At 54.2% G+C, this 14,187-nt stretch overlaps 5 protein-coding genes across 5 annotated transcripts; 1 reads left to right on the forward strand and 4 right to left on the reverse strand.

Moving 5' to 3' along the window:
- Positions 1 to 147: 147 nt before the first annotated feature.
- BO72DRAFT_109493 (putative NRPS-like enzyme) lies at positions 148 to 3,856 on the reverse strand. Its single transcript, XM_040938935.1, has 3 exons — positions 2,685 to 3,856; positions 1,632 to 2,631; positions 148 to 1,573 (listed from the first exon to the last, which is right to left on the reverse strand). The coding sequence occupies exons 1-3, from the start codon at positions 3,704 to 3,706 to the stop codon at positions 380 to 382; spliced, it is 3,216 nt and encodes a 1,071-aa protein (XP_040801358.1). The 5' UTR covers positions 3,707 to 3,856; the 3' UTR covers positions 148 to 379.
- Positions 3,857 to 4,281: 425 nt separating this feature from the next.
- Positions 4,282 to 6,840, reverse strand: BO72DRAFT_496374 (uncharacterized protein; the record flags this gene model as incomplete). Its single annotated transcript, XM_040948625.1, has 4 exons — positions 4,282 to 4,326; positions 4,390 to 5,281; positions 5,333 to 5,767; positions 5,825 to 6,840. The coding sequence occupies 4 exons, from the start codon at positions 6,838 to 6,840 to the stop codon at positions 4,282 to 4,284; spliced, it is 2,388 nt and encodes a 795-aa protein (XP_040801359.1).
- Positions 6,841 to 7,428: 588 nt separating this feature from the next.
- BO72DRAFT_109569 (uncharacterized protein) lies at positions 7,429 to 8,416 on the forward strand. Its single transcript, XM_040938936.1, has 2 exons — positions 7,429 to 8,114; positions 8,351 to 8,416. Exon 1 carries the CDS (start codon positions 7,672 to 7,674, stop codon positions 8,053 to 8,055), a length of 384 nt encoding a protein of 127 aa, XP_040801360.1. The 5' UTR covers positions 7,429 to 7,671; the 3' UTR covers positions 8,056 to 8,114; positions 8,351 to 8,416.
- On the reverse strand, positions 8,208 to 8,681 carry BO72DRAFT_448103 (uncharacterized protein; the record flags this gene model as incomplete). Its single annotated transcript, XM_040944712.1, has 2 exons — positions 8,330 to 8,681; positions 8,208 to 8,274 (listed from the first exon to the last, which is right to left on the reverse strand). Coding segments are annotated over exons 1-2 (223 nt in total), but the record flags the coding sequence as incomplete, so codon positions are not given.
- Positions 8,682 to 10,836: 2,155 nt separating this feature from the next.
- BO72DRAFT_448105 (putative sister chromatid separation protein (Src1)) lies at positions 10,837 to 13,878 on the reverse strand. The gene is made up of 2 exons (XM_040944713.1): positions 11,852 to 13,878; positions 10,837 to 11,721 (listed from the first exon to the last, which is right to left on the reverse strand). The coding sequence occupies exons 1-2, from the start codon at positions 13,462 to 13,464 to the stop codon at positions 11,106 to 11,108; spliced, it is 2,229 nt and encodes a 742-aa protein (XP_040801362.1). The 5' UTR covers positions 13,465 to 13,878; the 3' UTR covers positions 10,837 to 11,105.
- Positions 13,879 to 14,187: the final 309 nt, after the last annotated feature.

Genomic DNA, 14,187 nt, shown 5'->3' on the forward strand with positions numbered 1-14,187 from the left:
GAGTCGAGCTGGTTGAGGTTTGAGGTTTGGGTAGGGTTACCGGCAGGCATTCAACCGAACGTGATGAAGTGGTACATACATACACTGGAACAAATCTCAAAACAAAGAAAGCACATACAACTGGTACATTACATAGGAAACGATAACATACGTTCAGTATACCGCTCTACTAAGCTACATCCCCATAGTCCGGTCCGTAACTACTGACTACATCTACCCACTCCACTGTACCCAAGCAAATCAAGCACCCGTGCCATAAACACCACATAACATATCACGTATACACCACTCACCCCACACACAACCCATGATCCAAGCAACATGATAACACTCCAACCCCTTCAATCACTTATAGCCACTAATCTCAATACAGCAACAATCAGGAAACCCACCCGACGCTCAAAAACCACTCCACCATCCTCCTAACCAGCACGGCATCCCCATCCACAACCGTCCCGGCCCCCTCCAACCCGCGACTCACAGCCCTGGCCCTCTCCGTCCGGAACCGCAGCCGTCTGCGCTTCGCCAACACACTCTCCGGGAACTCATACTTGCTCGCAAAGAAATCCACCAACTTGATCGGGGGGTTGCGCACGGGGTCCGGGTCCGCGTCGCGCAGACGCTGCACCCATTCGCTTGGAGATAACTCGACGAAGTCCAGCCCGGCGCGGCGGAGGGCAGGCAGAAGGTCCCGCGTCCAGTGGAAGGGGGATGGGTTGGTGAGGTTGTAGATCTCTCCCTCTGCTTTGCTGGGTACATTCACGTCCACTGAATCCGAATCAGTGGGTGTGGGGGTATCGGTAGGGGCTGCAGTCGAGGCTAATGCGATGTCGTTCACGACGGTGGCGACGACATCCACCGGTAGCCAGAGGGGTTCCTCGTCGAGGGTGGGGAGGGCGCCGATGGTGCGGGCGGACTGGAGCATCAGGGGGATGGCCTCGGTGGCGTTCCAGATGCCGTGGACGGTGTCGCCGACCACCTGGCCGATGCGGAGGACCCGGACGGCGAAGCCGGGCACCGTGGCGGCGGCGCGGGCGCAGATGTGCTCGGCGACGAGCTTGGATTGCGCGTAGCCCATCCCCTGCGCGGCGGCGAGGGAGGATGGCAGGGTCTCCGGGACGGGGTTGAGGTCCGAGTTGACGACGGCGCTGACGGAGGAGCAGAAATTGAAGGTGGCCGGGTGGGGGCGCTGGGCTCTGAGGCATAATGCCAGCAGATTCTTCAGGCCGCCGAGGTTGTCCTTCTCCAGGCTGCGGAGGGTGAGGTTGAAGTTGACGGACCAGGCGCAGTGGATGACGCTGGTGAGTTCGCTGGTGAGGGTGGTGTAGGTGGAGCGGGGCAGGCCGAGAGAGGGGTCGTCGCTGAGGTGGGAGGGGAGGGCGATGAGTTTGCTGCGCGCCTCGGGGGTCAGGGAGGCGTAGAGGAGGCGCGTGGTGAGGGATTGGTGAAGCCGGGTGTAGGCGTCGATGGGGGAGGCGGCGCGGATGAGGCAGTAGATCTTCTTGACCTCGGGGTTGGCTGCAAGCTGGGCCACGACATGGCTTCCCAGAGACCCAGTGGCGCCAGTGACGAGCTGGATGGAGTTAGCGAACCAGAGAACTCATCTCTAACAGCGATTGAACGCGACTTACAACGTACTGCCCGTCCAGGTCATTTGCACACGGCACATGCTCCTCAAACTGGCTATACTTCTCAATCATGCCCTGCATCTGCTCGACAATCGATTCACCATCATCCGTCACGCCAGTCTTGAGGTTAGCAAGATACCGAGCCAGCAAGCGGATGCTCGGCTGCTCAAAGGCGATATTGAGCCCCAGCTTCTGTCCATTCGTATTGATCTCTCTCAAAATCACCGAGCGCAGCTGCGTGGCTTGCAACGAGTCCATTCCCAGAGCAAAGAAGTCCGCATCGTCGGTCAACAGACCGTGACTCTTAAGTGGGAAAATATCCGCGAGCTGCTCCCTGAGGAACGACCGGAGCTCTGCCTCCGACAGTATCAGGGTCCCACTCATGGCGTCTTCAGCCTCGTAGGCCTCTTCAATCAGACGTTCGTATTCCCGATAGAAACCCTGTCTAATAACAGTTCCCTTGTCCGTGCGAGGATATTTTGCATCCGCCGGCAGAACACGCACCATACTCTTGGACAGCTGACCGAATGCAGGCATGGATTCGTGGGCTTTCTCGACAGCGGGCCAGATCGCTTCCACGATCTTCTCGTCAGACAGAAACTGGGAGTCAGGGGCACGGACTACCGCAAGCCCGATGCAGGCCTTGCCCGCCCCGAAGACAATAGCCTCACTCACTGCACTATTCTGCCGGACGCGTCCCTCGAGGTCAAGCGGGTTCACCTTCTCGCCGTTCACAAGGACGAGTGTGTCGTCCAGCCGGGCATAGTACTTATATGCGGTCATGGTGGGATGCTTCACGAACAGATCCTTGGTGGCATACGAGCCATCCGGGCGGTTGGACATGACCTTCGAGGGCCAGCCGTCCAGACAAATAAGCTCGAACACCCCCGGGAACCGCTCCTCGAATTGCAGATACTCTTGCACCGTCTCCGACGGACGAAGCCAGTCCCACCCTTTGTCATCTCGGGGTCTTGTAGACATCATCAACTGGCCGGTCTCTGTCCTGCGATCCTTGTCAGCACGCTTTCATTAATCAACCACAGAAGAAGTACTTACGATCCATAGTGACTGATGAGATGTACTCCATTCTCAACCAGGAGGTTTCCCAGTGAGTCCGGACAAGCTGACCCGCCGAACATAACCGCCTTGAACTTTGCAAGCGCAGTGATACCCTCGGGGGTCTCCGCAAGCAGCTTGAGAGCATAGGGGACACCATAGAAGATCTCAAAGTCATGAGACTCCATGATATCGAGGAGATACTGCCTCGTTAGCGGCAACTTAGCGTTGTAGAGATGCAACTGCTTGCTGGCATGAATCGTGCGGAACAGGCAGCTGATCCCGTGGTTGTGATACAGCGGCAGCGTCACAAACCCGCACATGTTCATATGACCCGCATAATTCTTCAAGGCAGCTTGCTGGGTGTGGAAGATGGGCTTCGGGAGGCCCGTCGAGCCACTGGAGTGGATAATCCATGCGATATGTTTGGACTCCGCAACAGGATCCAGAGATGGCGTCAGGTTGGTGTCAATTTCTTCGTCCGGGATTGGAAAGTTGTAGCATTCCTCAGTCGGGATTCCATCGATGAGCAAGTCAGGAACGCGCTTCCTAATCTCTTCGGCTGTATCTCCGAAGGATGAGTGGATGAAAATGTGCCTCGACTGTGTTCTTTCCAGCAAGGACACATAGGCGTCGATCGATATCCGCGTGGACAGCAGCAGACCGGAATGTCCGAGTTTGGCCAGCGCCAGGAGCATGACAAGGTAGTTGAGGTCCGAAGGACCGAGTAGAGACATGACGGTGGGAGTCTCTGCGGAGGATCTCCGAGGCGGAATACTTTTGGCCAATACTTGGGCGACGCGGAAGGCGTAGACATCGAGTTGGTGAAGGGGATAATCCGCATACTCGATGCCTTTGTGTGGGTAGGAAATGACAGGCTGTGAATCACCCAGAGATGCACGTTGGCGAACAAGCTCGTCGAGAGTCAAGGGCTCTCGCTGTGATGTTTGAAGGGGGACATGATCGTTCTTTGCGAGAGGTGCCCGCAAAGGAGGCGCTTGCGGGAGTATTGCAGAAAGCATTTTGGTCAAGAAAGCAGTGATTCTGCGCTCAATGAGGATGAATGTGTCTCTAAACAGATTGATGAGACTCCAGCTTTTATATGCATCGTTCCTGCAAACAATCCGAATCGCCTAAATCGCATGGTAGAAGGGTTCCGTCATGCACTCTCTGGTGCTGGTGGAGAGAGGCATGATTATCCGGCCAGCCCGGATATTTCTCCGAGCTCGACTGCATGCTTGCATGGCACTCCATGGTTTCGAATAACTCAATTCCGAACCCATTACCAAGTTTAGTCTGTCTGTCTGTCTGTTAGTACCAGCAATGGAGGCGGCACTGCGTATCACATGTATCGTAACAATCATAACCAGCCACGGCAGTGGATCTTCACTATCGGCCTCGTGCATCTACAACAACGAAACAACTGCCCGGGGCAACTCGAACGAGCGGGCAATACAACACAGGGAGGAAGGATACGCCAGAGGAGAGTCCAATAAGATACAAGTCATCCCAAGTCGTGTAGTCATTTCATGTCATTAGATCAGTCAAAAGAGCCTGGCCAGGCATGCAGCATTCCCAAGACATCATGATCGAGTCGCTACGTAGGGAATGTCGGCGGATCGTTACTCAGATTTGTGAATGCCTAAGCAAGAAGCATTCAGTCAGTCTCTCCGGGTCAAAATCCAACCACAACGATATCACTTACCCAGGAGTCAATCTGCGTCCACAGGAGTGAACCGTCCAAGCTATCCAGAAAACTCAGGTCTATCTCCGACTCCAAAGGCGACGGTGTGAAATTGGTCAGCGGTAGTCTACTCGGATAATCATAGGAGCCAGCCTCCAGGGATCCAGAAGGGTATATACTAGTCAGGCTCAACTGTCCTTGCTCCGCCAGTGTGCTCGGATTCTGGCCCTGAAAGAAGACAGCGCGAAACCCCTCGGAGGTATCGCTGGATGAGCCAATCCGCCTACGGACTTCTCGCCTCAGCTCTTCCAGAATGATGCTGTAGCGACGACTGGGTGAATTCCTCCGGGTGGCCTCTGCCAGATGCTGCTGGCAGGTTTCCGCCAGGCTGAAAAGGGAGTAGAGATGGTGGACATCCTCGATCCCGGGGGAGGATATCCCAAAGGTAGTAGATAATCGATGCTGTTGGATTGTATATATGTACACCACAATGATGGCGCAGAAGCACACGTAGTGGGTAAACCAGAACGATTGTATCAGGACCCTTTGTTTCGCTAAGCTATCCACTAACCCCATGGCTTGCTCGGCAGCCTCGATGCACTTGAGCACGTGGTGAGTCACCGTAGGATGGGGGATCTGTGGCGTGCGGTTCAGATCCGTGAAATCGTTCAGCAGAAACGACCGGGTCGTATGAATCACCGCGTGTGAGTAAGCCAACTGCAGAACCTGACTCTGCCTACATAGTGGAGGGATCAGGCTCGTGGCCCGAACACTATTGAAAAGTGGAGGGGTGGCTGCTTTCCAGTCTTCAAGCTTCGTCATGAGGCGTGCAACCGTCTCAATCGACGCATCTCGCGATAGAGGGCTGACTGTATACAACTGTCGCGAGATCTCACCAAGAATGCGACCCAGTCTATGCAGTTAATCACTACTGTCAAGCACCAAGGAACAGATCCAAGCATACCTATAGTGGAGAAGGGAGGCGGTCATCATACAATCTCCCACCCCTGTTCTGGTCGATGAATATTCTTCCAACATGTCTTCATCGTGGACTTCATCGGGCAGCTCTTGATCAATGTCCTCATCATGAAGCAGACGAGGCCTCCCAAACATGACGCTTAGATATTTATCCAAAGTATAAGTGCTCCAGAACAGGCGCTTCCGAAGCTCCCGGTCGAGATAGGAATTGCCATCGCGGGGGACTTTGCCTCGGTGCCGTCGGTGCAAACCCAGCGCCGTCACCAGCTGGAGGGCTGTCCCGAAAGAGTACCAGCACTCGTTGGCCCTGGAGGAAGAGAGTAGATAGAAACATTGGCCCAGTCGCGCCTGCACTGATTCCAGACGCGGAGCTCCAGACTCCAGGGCGGTCATAGATTTGGAGGCCGCATACCACTGCTCGCTGCGATTATATCAGCCTGCACAATGGTCCAAGGCCGTGGAGGCAAAGCACACTCACCTTCCATGCTGCCTATCTATCTGACTATCTGGGTCTTGCTCCTCGTACAAAGTGCCCACAGCGAATATCATGAAGATTATGGCTGTTCGCGCTACCATGCGCCCCGTTGGGGGGTTGGATACAGAATGATTACATTCGTACACCTGCTGCAGCCATTGGTCCACACTCCCGCGATGCAAGAACCGATATGTGACCATGGACAAGTCGAAGTAGGTATTGACCAGCTCCCGAGCCTTCTCATACGGGGGCAGTGTGGATCCAACGTCGCGATGGGCCGCGTACGGTTTATCCCCAAACTTGAACACCGAGGTATTCTTGGATGGAGATTCATTCTGTAGTGCATCGGGAACCGCTCGTTTCTCATCCTGATGCAAACGACGCCAGACGCGATTGAGGAAGGACAAGCCTGAGGCCGGTCCTAGATAGTTACCTTCCAGATCGGTCACGGCGGGGTCCGGTGAGTTGCGCTGGGAGATGTTGTTATTGTTGTTGTTGTTATTGTTGCTGCGGTTGCGATCATACAGATCTTGGTGAGAGGCCGATCCAATGCGTGACAATGAGTGTGCGATTGGATGTGAGCGCCGTGTTCTCGGACCGTGGACCGCATGAGTGTCTCCGAGCTGCTCGCCAGATGAAGCAGGCAGGGGCTCGGGGGGAAGACCTCGTGAGTAGGCGGCATTGTATTCGCATACCAGCGACAGCCGGGTACACCTTACGCAGGGAATGGTTCCCGTACAGCGAGTCTTCTTTTCCTTGCAATGATCGCAGGCCCGGGTAATCTTTTGACGGGGAGTATTGGATTTGAGTATAGATGAGGAGGACTCGGAGGACCTTCTCGGTCGTTTTGCAGCAAGTATATCTCGGCCATTGGCACTAGATCGAGACCTAGATCGAGACCTAGATCGAGACCGAGCCCGAGACCGAGCCCGACGGTGACTGTCACTGACGACTCTTAGTGGCACTGGGTCCTCCGATGACGACAAACTGTCCACCGCAGCGACAACAGTGGCAGCCATATGGACATATCCCGGATTTCGAGGCTGGTTGGCTGGGGGGGTGGGATTAACGAGAGAGGTGGTACCACAGAAAGGAGGAGAAGAATACGTAGGTAGTAGGTAAGGTACCTAGTAAGTAGTAATCATGGAGAGATGCAGTCAGTGTCAGTTTAGTGGAAGGGAGAAATTTCCGGGGATGGCGAGAGGAGCGGGGAAATCGTGAGTCTAATCCGGATTTCCCAAAGGCGGGGGGGGGGGCGAATGAATTTGACCCAAACATAACAAACATCTCTTTGCTGTCAATCTGCAAACTCTGGGACAAGTTCCGCGGAGATGCTGCGATTGGTCTGCATTCCCCCTACTGAACGTACAGTACAATACAGACAGTACAGGGCATCAGAGACAGCCAAGTAAGGAAATTTCGTACAGATGCAGATGCTGATAGAATATGGCCTCTCATGATCAGTTGATGAGTCAGCTGCATAAAGCAAAGTCTGAATAACTGCCAGATACTAGATATACTGTAGATCAACCAAAGAGCTTAGATCTGCATGGACTGTACAGTACAGAGTCTATCTGCATACCATGAAGACACGCTGCACGTCCAACTGATCTTCCCAGATGTCCCAGATCATCCGAAGACCCTGCAGAGAATACAAAGCTATAATTCGGTCATTGAAAAACTACCGACGTAGAACTAGAGCATGAGAAAGAGACCAGAGAACTGCATACACTAGCACCAGTGCGAGCGATTAATGTAGATTCCATTCTAGGGAGAAGAACGCAATTAGAGCTGGAAGTGGCAACGTCACGGGTTATCCGCGCAAAAGCACGGAGCTGGTGGCAACCAACATGAGAACATCAAATCCCGCTTCAAAGTACATGCCCGCACGCCCACTATATTCCAAGCGAATTCCCTCGCAACAGGGATCCTCCCATTCTGTTCAACTCTTCCAACCTGGTTGTGTCCCATTCTCTGTTCCAGGTCGTGCCGCAACGGACAAAAGACAAGGCACCGGGAAAAGTCCATCCCCGATGCTTCCTGCTTCGCTGTTTGATGCAGGCCCAGGCCCAACAAATGTAGCGGGTCTCCATCGCGCAAGGGCACCGGAGTGCAAGCCATGTGCGATGGGCCGTGGTCGGGGTGTGAAGATCAGAAATGAAGGCCGGCCGTCATCATCATCGTCATCGTCAATGTCAAGAACTGTTTGCTGCATGAAACGAGCGACTTCCTAGCGAGCTTAGGCTAACCCTAGAGGTTTTGCTGGTTTATCAGCGGGGTCTCGGGAGAGTTGGTGTCTGACTCTTCATCGGACTCGTCGCTTTCGAGCTCATACATCACCTCGTCCTCGCCCTCCTCCTCTTCCTCCTCCTCAGGTACAGAGAGCGTCACATACTCGCTAAGGAGGTCTTGAAGCTCGATGAGCCCGGTGGGCTGCCTCATCCTAGACAGGACTTCCCGGGTTAGCTCCCCGTCTCCGATTCGTATGGTCTCCATCAAGCCATTTACCAGGCTCTTATAGATCCTCAGGAGTTCCTCGGTGCGCTTTTGTTCGGCCTTGCGGCGCTTGTCCTTGGACTCATTGACCTGGCAAGAACGACCGTGAACACGGCACTGAGTGCAAGGTATTCCCGCATCTTTTATGGTGCACTGCAACGGGGTTTCCCAGGTCAGACTATTGCAGAGGTGAGGTCGAGTCAGGATGGAGATCAGAAGGTTCATCAAGAGGGGCTTTGACAGTGATACTCTTGTTCGAAATAAAAACGGTACCTTACCCTTGTTCGCAGCCGCTGGCACTCAAGGCACGCGGTGGACGCTCGCCGTGTCTTTCCACTCTCGGGAGCCGGGGGAGGGTCTCGAGCCTCATCTTCCTTGGCTGCCTTGGGCGCGATAGAACGATAGGACGTGGCACCGTGTTCCGACATGCTTCAACCCGGACGTGCAAGACGACCAGAAACGGGGGTAAAGCAAACAACGGAGGATCGGACTCGAGGCGAAAAGGGAAAGGTGAAAGAGGAACCTTGAAGGGACAAATAAACTAGGGTGGATCGTGGGAAAGAAAAGAAGACCAACCGATCATACTCCTCCTGGGGAGGCACATCTATGACAGTACAGAGGAAAGGGTCATGCTCGATCAAGACGATTTAAGACCTCTCAGTACAGCAATCTGCTGCCCTGCTGCACTTGATTAAGAAGCTAGGGGGAAGAATGAGCACAGGTGTGTGGATGAGGTCGACTCAGCCAAGCCAGCATCGGGAGAAAAGGAAACACACATAAATGCAATGTCAGACGCCAAAAGCCCCTCCCGGGAGCCTAATGGGGCGCAATCAGGAGTGCACCGAAAGTCAAACTTGACCAAGACGGGGAAGGCAGTCAAACTCGAAATCGTCAGGCCTTGAAAGGCGGCATTTAGGATATCTACGCATCAACCGGGTCTAATCCCTCTTCCAATTCAACCCGAAAGAACATTGGGAACTTGGAAGCCACAAAAGCGTGCAGATACTTGGACTGGTTCTGTGGCAGCTGCGGCCTCTAAGTTGGGCCTCTGATGGGCAGAGCAAGGAAAGGTAAGAGTGGAAGGTAGGGGGGTAGGTAGGTAGGGGGGGGGGGGGGCGCTGAGGAGGGGCCGCACTCGACCGCTTGTTATGAATGAACCGGTGTGAGCCATCGATTCTCTCCTCTCCTTCTCTCTGACACTTCCCAGGTACCAGAGGGTCCTCGTCAAGGGACAACTACCGGCAGGAAGGGATTGGGCTTAAAGTTAAAATGGGGGAATCCAGTGGGCAGGTGGTAGTTGCAACTTTTGGTAGTTGCAACTTGAGTTTGACGTGCAGATGACGAGACCACGACGATAGTGAGGACAAACAAGGCTCTATCGGTCATGGGAGGGGGGCGATTAGCAAAACCTCACACGAGAGCCAGACTGTGTATGCCGTCTCAGTCCTGGGTCAGTTCCTCGACTCGAAGCAGCCATCTGGCCAGGCTCTGGTTCGATTGCGATTGGGCCCGTGACATTGCAGGTCCACCGCACTATCACCAGAATTCTCGGCCGCGGGAGGGGATCTCTTTCTGGTCTCGTTCCAGCTGAAAGTGCAGAAAGTGCAGAAAGTGCAGAAAGTACCGAACCATACTGAATTTGCATTCTTGCCGTCACGACAGACAGACATGCATGACGTCGCTTGTCTGCCTTGCCGACCGAGCTGATTGCACGGGTCTTTTCTCCGGGCAGTATGGTATAATGCTTAGGTATTGAGTAAGGGAGAGGACGACTACCGTACTTGTCAAAATCACGGGCTGTGACGCCGTGATGCTGTGCCGCTCTTAGCGAATTCGAGTGCAGGACTGCCCCGGAAAAAGTATCCATATGGTTTCCTTGGACAGCAGCAACGGATTGATACTGCGAGGGGGAACGGATGGAACCAGCCTTCCCCCCTGTGGCCCAGTTGAAGTAGGTATGTGAACGACTGCTGGGTCCGAATCCGATCCAGGCTAGTTCCACCATGCTGCCCACCAGGGCCTGTCTGACTCGGTACATACAGCAGGAGTTCTGTCCGTAGCGCTGGAGGGCTGCCCTGTACGCACTCCGTTAGTTTGTCTGTACCCAGCGGCTCAAAGTCACACCTTCGGCCCGCATCGCATACGATCCGAGAACCAGTATGTCGAAGCCTGGCCGTCCGAAAAGGAAAAAAAGAAAAGAAAAAAAAAAAAGAAAAAAAGAGGTCGTTGCAAACGAGTGGAGAATGGGACGTTGAGCTGAAGCCTGAAGGGAGTATGAATGAATACAGGGTACGTATGTGTGTAGTAAGTAACTACTAGGTAACTACCTAGTAAGGGCCCATGGGTATCTTCATCGGAAGATTTGGACGGGGAATCTTCCGGTCTTTCTCCGCTAGACCCGGCAAGGCATAGCTCACTTGACTAAATCAGGTTAACTCCTGTCTACTCCGTACTTAGTGGTTTTACCGTACTCCCGAGTCCGTCCCGTTACGGGTACTACTCGAGGAGTCGAGAGTTGAGTCCTAGTAGTGCACTCTCGTTCACATACAACACCAAACACACACCACACACCACACACCACACACTTTAGGTGCAAAAGAGACTGATCTTGGATAATACAGTCAACCTGGGGAATCACGGAATGTTGACCAGCTAGCTACCCGACTAAACGAAATAAAGATAAGAAGTTTCAAAATATGCAGGAAGCGAACCGCGCACGTTAAGGAGAAGAAGATCTCATAGTGTTTCCAACTTTCTCGGGACGTCATTCATGTAAGAAAGGACGGTCTCAGTAGATGGGCCGGCCTTCGTCCCATTTTCGAGGGACCGGAGTAGCATCCTGACTAGCAGCCAAGGGACGACCACCGTCCTCGGGCGATGAAGGCGAGAAATGCATTTTGTGCACATCCCGGCCCGTGCTGTTGCCGCTACTTTCAATCTCGTTGCGGACGCTGCCAATCCCCCCGATCCATTCCCACACACGGGCAACATCTCCTCCGCGACCCTCCCGCACCGCAGCTCGGACGTTGGCGTTGCCTTCAACGATACTGCGCACGCGCTTCCAGAGCCCCTCGCGCCGACTTCCGCGCAGCTCGGACCGGAGGACATCATCACGCAACTGTCCAATGGGAATGTAGGGCTCTCGGGCCGCACCGCGAGCATGTAAAGCCGCCTGTGTCGCGAGGCGATCGAGCGTAGTGGCCACAAGTTCAGGGACCCGGGCCATATCCGAGCGGCGAGCCCTGATTTTGGAGCGGACATAAAGTGTCAAGCATACCGCGAGAGTTAGAACCGAAATAGGAAGTCGATACGCGAGGAGAGAGAGTCGGACGTAGCGGCGGAATGCGCAGGTGAGGGGGAGCCGGCTGACGGAGGTGGACGTGAGGGTGAGGACAGAAGATGGTCTGTAATTGTGTGGGTGTCTCTGTTAGTTCCACAATACAAGTCAGAATCCGAATCCTTGGGAGGGTGCCAGAGGGAAGGCCAGGGTGTCGCGAACAGGCTGGAATTATAAGGAGACCAGGAACTACTCACTGTTGGACTCGAGTGACGACTTCTTCTTTGCCAACCACCTCACCTAAGGCTCCCTTCCACAAGTCATCAAACTCCGCGTCACTCATCCCCTTGCGGCGTTTTTTTCCGACCTCTTGCTTCAGCTCGGTTTCACTGATCTCAGGACCCTTTTCTCCTTGGTCACCGTGCACAATTTCGCCACACTCCCACTTGGCCCGACGGTCCCGGAGAGTTTCGAGGGCTCTGTCGGCAACGGCTTTGACTCGGCGTGCCTTCTCACTGTCGGCTTCGCACGTCGGGGCAAGAGGTACCAGTCCACCTAGCGACAGAGGGTGTGCCTTGAGGATAAAGTCATGCTCACAGCGAGCCTCAAAGTTTGGGTAACAGAAAGCATGGGGAGGACACGGTTCGCACTGCGGCTCGAGAAAGTTGGCCCATTCAGGAACCCGGGTGTCTGCCAATGACCAGGTGGGCTTGCCTATACCGCAGAATCCAATCTCAATCTTCTCCTTGCGCCACCAAGCACCAAAACCGGCGACAAGGGCTAATATAATGATCCAAGGCGCAGCACGGTTTGCTGTCCGCGCTTGCTGGGGCCGGGTGCTGGGGGCGCTTGGCGGATACATCAAGTGCGCCCGGTCCTCCTCAAGCGCCAACTGCTCCTCGGGCGTGAATTCTTCGCCAGCACTGACCTCGCTGTCGCTATCCTCATACTTCTCCACCGCCTCCAGGGACTGTTGAGGAGATCTAGGCTTAGGCACGGGGAACTCGAACGAAGATCGCTTTGACGGGGTAAAACCATAGTCAGCATTCATGTCCACTGGCGTCATGGACCTCCTAGGCCGTAGACCGTTGCTGGCAGCAGGGGAGTTCAGTGAGAATCGCGAGGCGCTCTTCCGCCCAACACTCGAAGTTCTCGGGCTCCGGTGCTCCCACCGGGCTGGCGATCCACTTTGGAATGGGTTGTCATCGGTGAAGACACTCTCGTCCTTGGGTTCCAACTTAATTGCTGAGAAGGGGGTCTTCGGCTCAGGCTCGGGTTCGGGTTGTGGCTCGGCAGCAGGAGTCATCTCACTTTTTCGTGGTTTGCGGGTCGTCGACTTTCGGGGAGTAGCCATGTTGAACGGGACCGGGGTTGCCGTCATGTCGTCGTGCGATTCGGTATCGGACGCGCGATAGCGTTTGCTGGTCGACCGGGGGACCGTTCTTCGAGAGCTAGTGGATGGCGTGGCTGATACGTGGGCATCCTCCGTGTCGACCGTCGATGCTCTCGTGCTCAATTTGGAGCGTGCGCGCCGACCGCCCGTCGCGGTCGAAACCGTGGAAGGAGTAGGTGGGGGAGGCATCGACTCTCTGCCAGATTCATGGTGTTGATCGTTGTAATCGCTCACGACTGATGAGGCGCGACTACCCATATCCGTAATTCCTTCACTGGTTCTCCTCACCCTTTCTCGTTCGCGCAGAAGCTTCTTGGCCTGAGGCAAAACTTCTGTCTCAAGAATGCTGATGAGTTGAGCCTTCTTGGCTGAGGCTGGATAGGGAACATCGTGGCTAACGAGGATGGACCGAAGACGAGGAACAGTGAGCGAATTCAGGTCAAAGTCGGGAGCCAAATAATCCAAACCGTCCGCCATGATGAAGAGTGATTGATCCTAGCAGTGATCAACGCCACCAGGGGAGGGGTAGGGAAAGAAGGGGGAATGAAGTTGAAGATGATGGTGTTACGGCAGAAAAAAAATCCGGGGGGAGAATTTAGAAAAAAAAAAGAGAACTAAGACTAAGATAGGTGGTTAAGCCAGCCGGTTGGCGGTCGACAACTGCAGTGGCTGTGAGTGATGGGATGAATTTCACTCAAGTGAAAATCCGGATTTTCGGTGATCCTCCCTAACTATCGTCAGAGACGCAACAAGCAACAAGCAGCAAGCAGCAGCTGAGCCGCCGTCCTTCAAATCAATCTGATCGTCTCCAGGGCAACAACAAACCCGACCGAGCTGCAAGCGAAACAGCCAAACCAAAAAAAACAAGCCAACTGGCCAGTTGAGGAGGTGTCAAACCAGTTCGAGGAGACGAGGAAGGGTTTGATGATGAAGCTATTTGTTGTGTGCTTGAATCATGTGACATAATCGTTACACTGCATCCCAGCTGATTAATAACCTATGGCATAACTAACTAAGTGTACTACCGTAGATAGGCCCAGAGGCCATGCTAAAAAATCCAGCCATTTTTATGTGTTCAGATAATTGGATTCCATTGAGTACATACACAATTACCAAGTGAATCTAGACACATAGGGCACAAACAACATTGCCACCTTTGGCTCCTAGACCCATGCTTCGGAATTCCTTTCACACCCCGCC

Source organism: Aspergillus fijiensis (genome assembly GCF_003184825.1).
Source record: "Aspergillus fijiensis CBS 313.89 unplaced genomic scaffold BO72scaffold_23, whole genome shotgun sequence".
Taxonomy (NCBI): Eukaryota; Fungi; Ascomycota; class Eurotiomycetes; order Eurotiales; family Aspergillaceae; genus Aspergillus; species Aspergillus fijiensis.

Excerpts from the sequence above, each read along its gene's own strand:
- BO72DRAFT_109493 (XM_040938935.1), bottom strand. The coding sequence starts at position 3,706 with ATGCTTTCTGCAATACTCCCGCAAGCGCCTCCTTTGCGGGCACCTCTC. Across the intron at positions 2,632-2,684 it reads CTCATCAGTCACTATGGATC|GACAGAGACCGGCCAGTTGA; the intron begins GTAAGTACTTCT and ends CAAGGATCGCAG. Across the intron at positions 1,574-1,631 it reads ACCTGGACGGGCAGTACGTT|CTCGTCACTGGCGCCACTGG; the intron begins GTAAGTCGCGTT and ends AACTCCATCCAG.
- BO72DRAFT_109569 (XM_040938936.1), top strand. The coding sequence starts at position 7,672 with ATGAGAACATCAAATCCCGCTTCAAAGTACATGCCCGCACGCCCACTA.
- BO72DRAFT_448105 (XM_040944713.1), bottom strand. The coding sequence starts at position 13,464 with ATGGCGGACGGTTTGGATTATTTGGCTCCCGACTTTGACCTGAATTCG. Across the intron at positions 11,722-11,851 it reads GTCGTCACTCGAGTCCAACA|ACCATCTTCTGTCCTCACCC; the intron begins GTGAGTAGTTCC and ends ACACAATTACAG.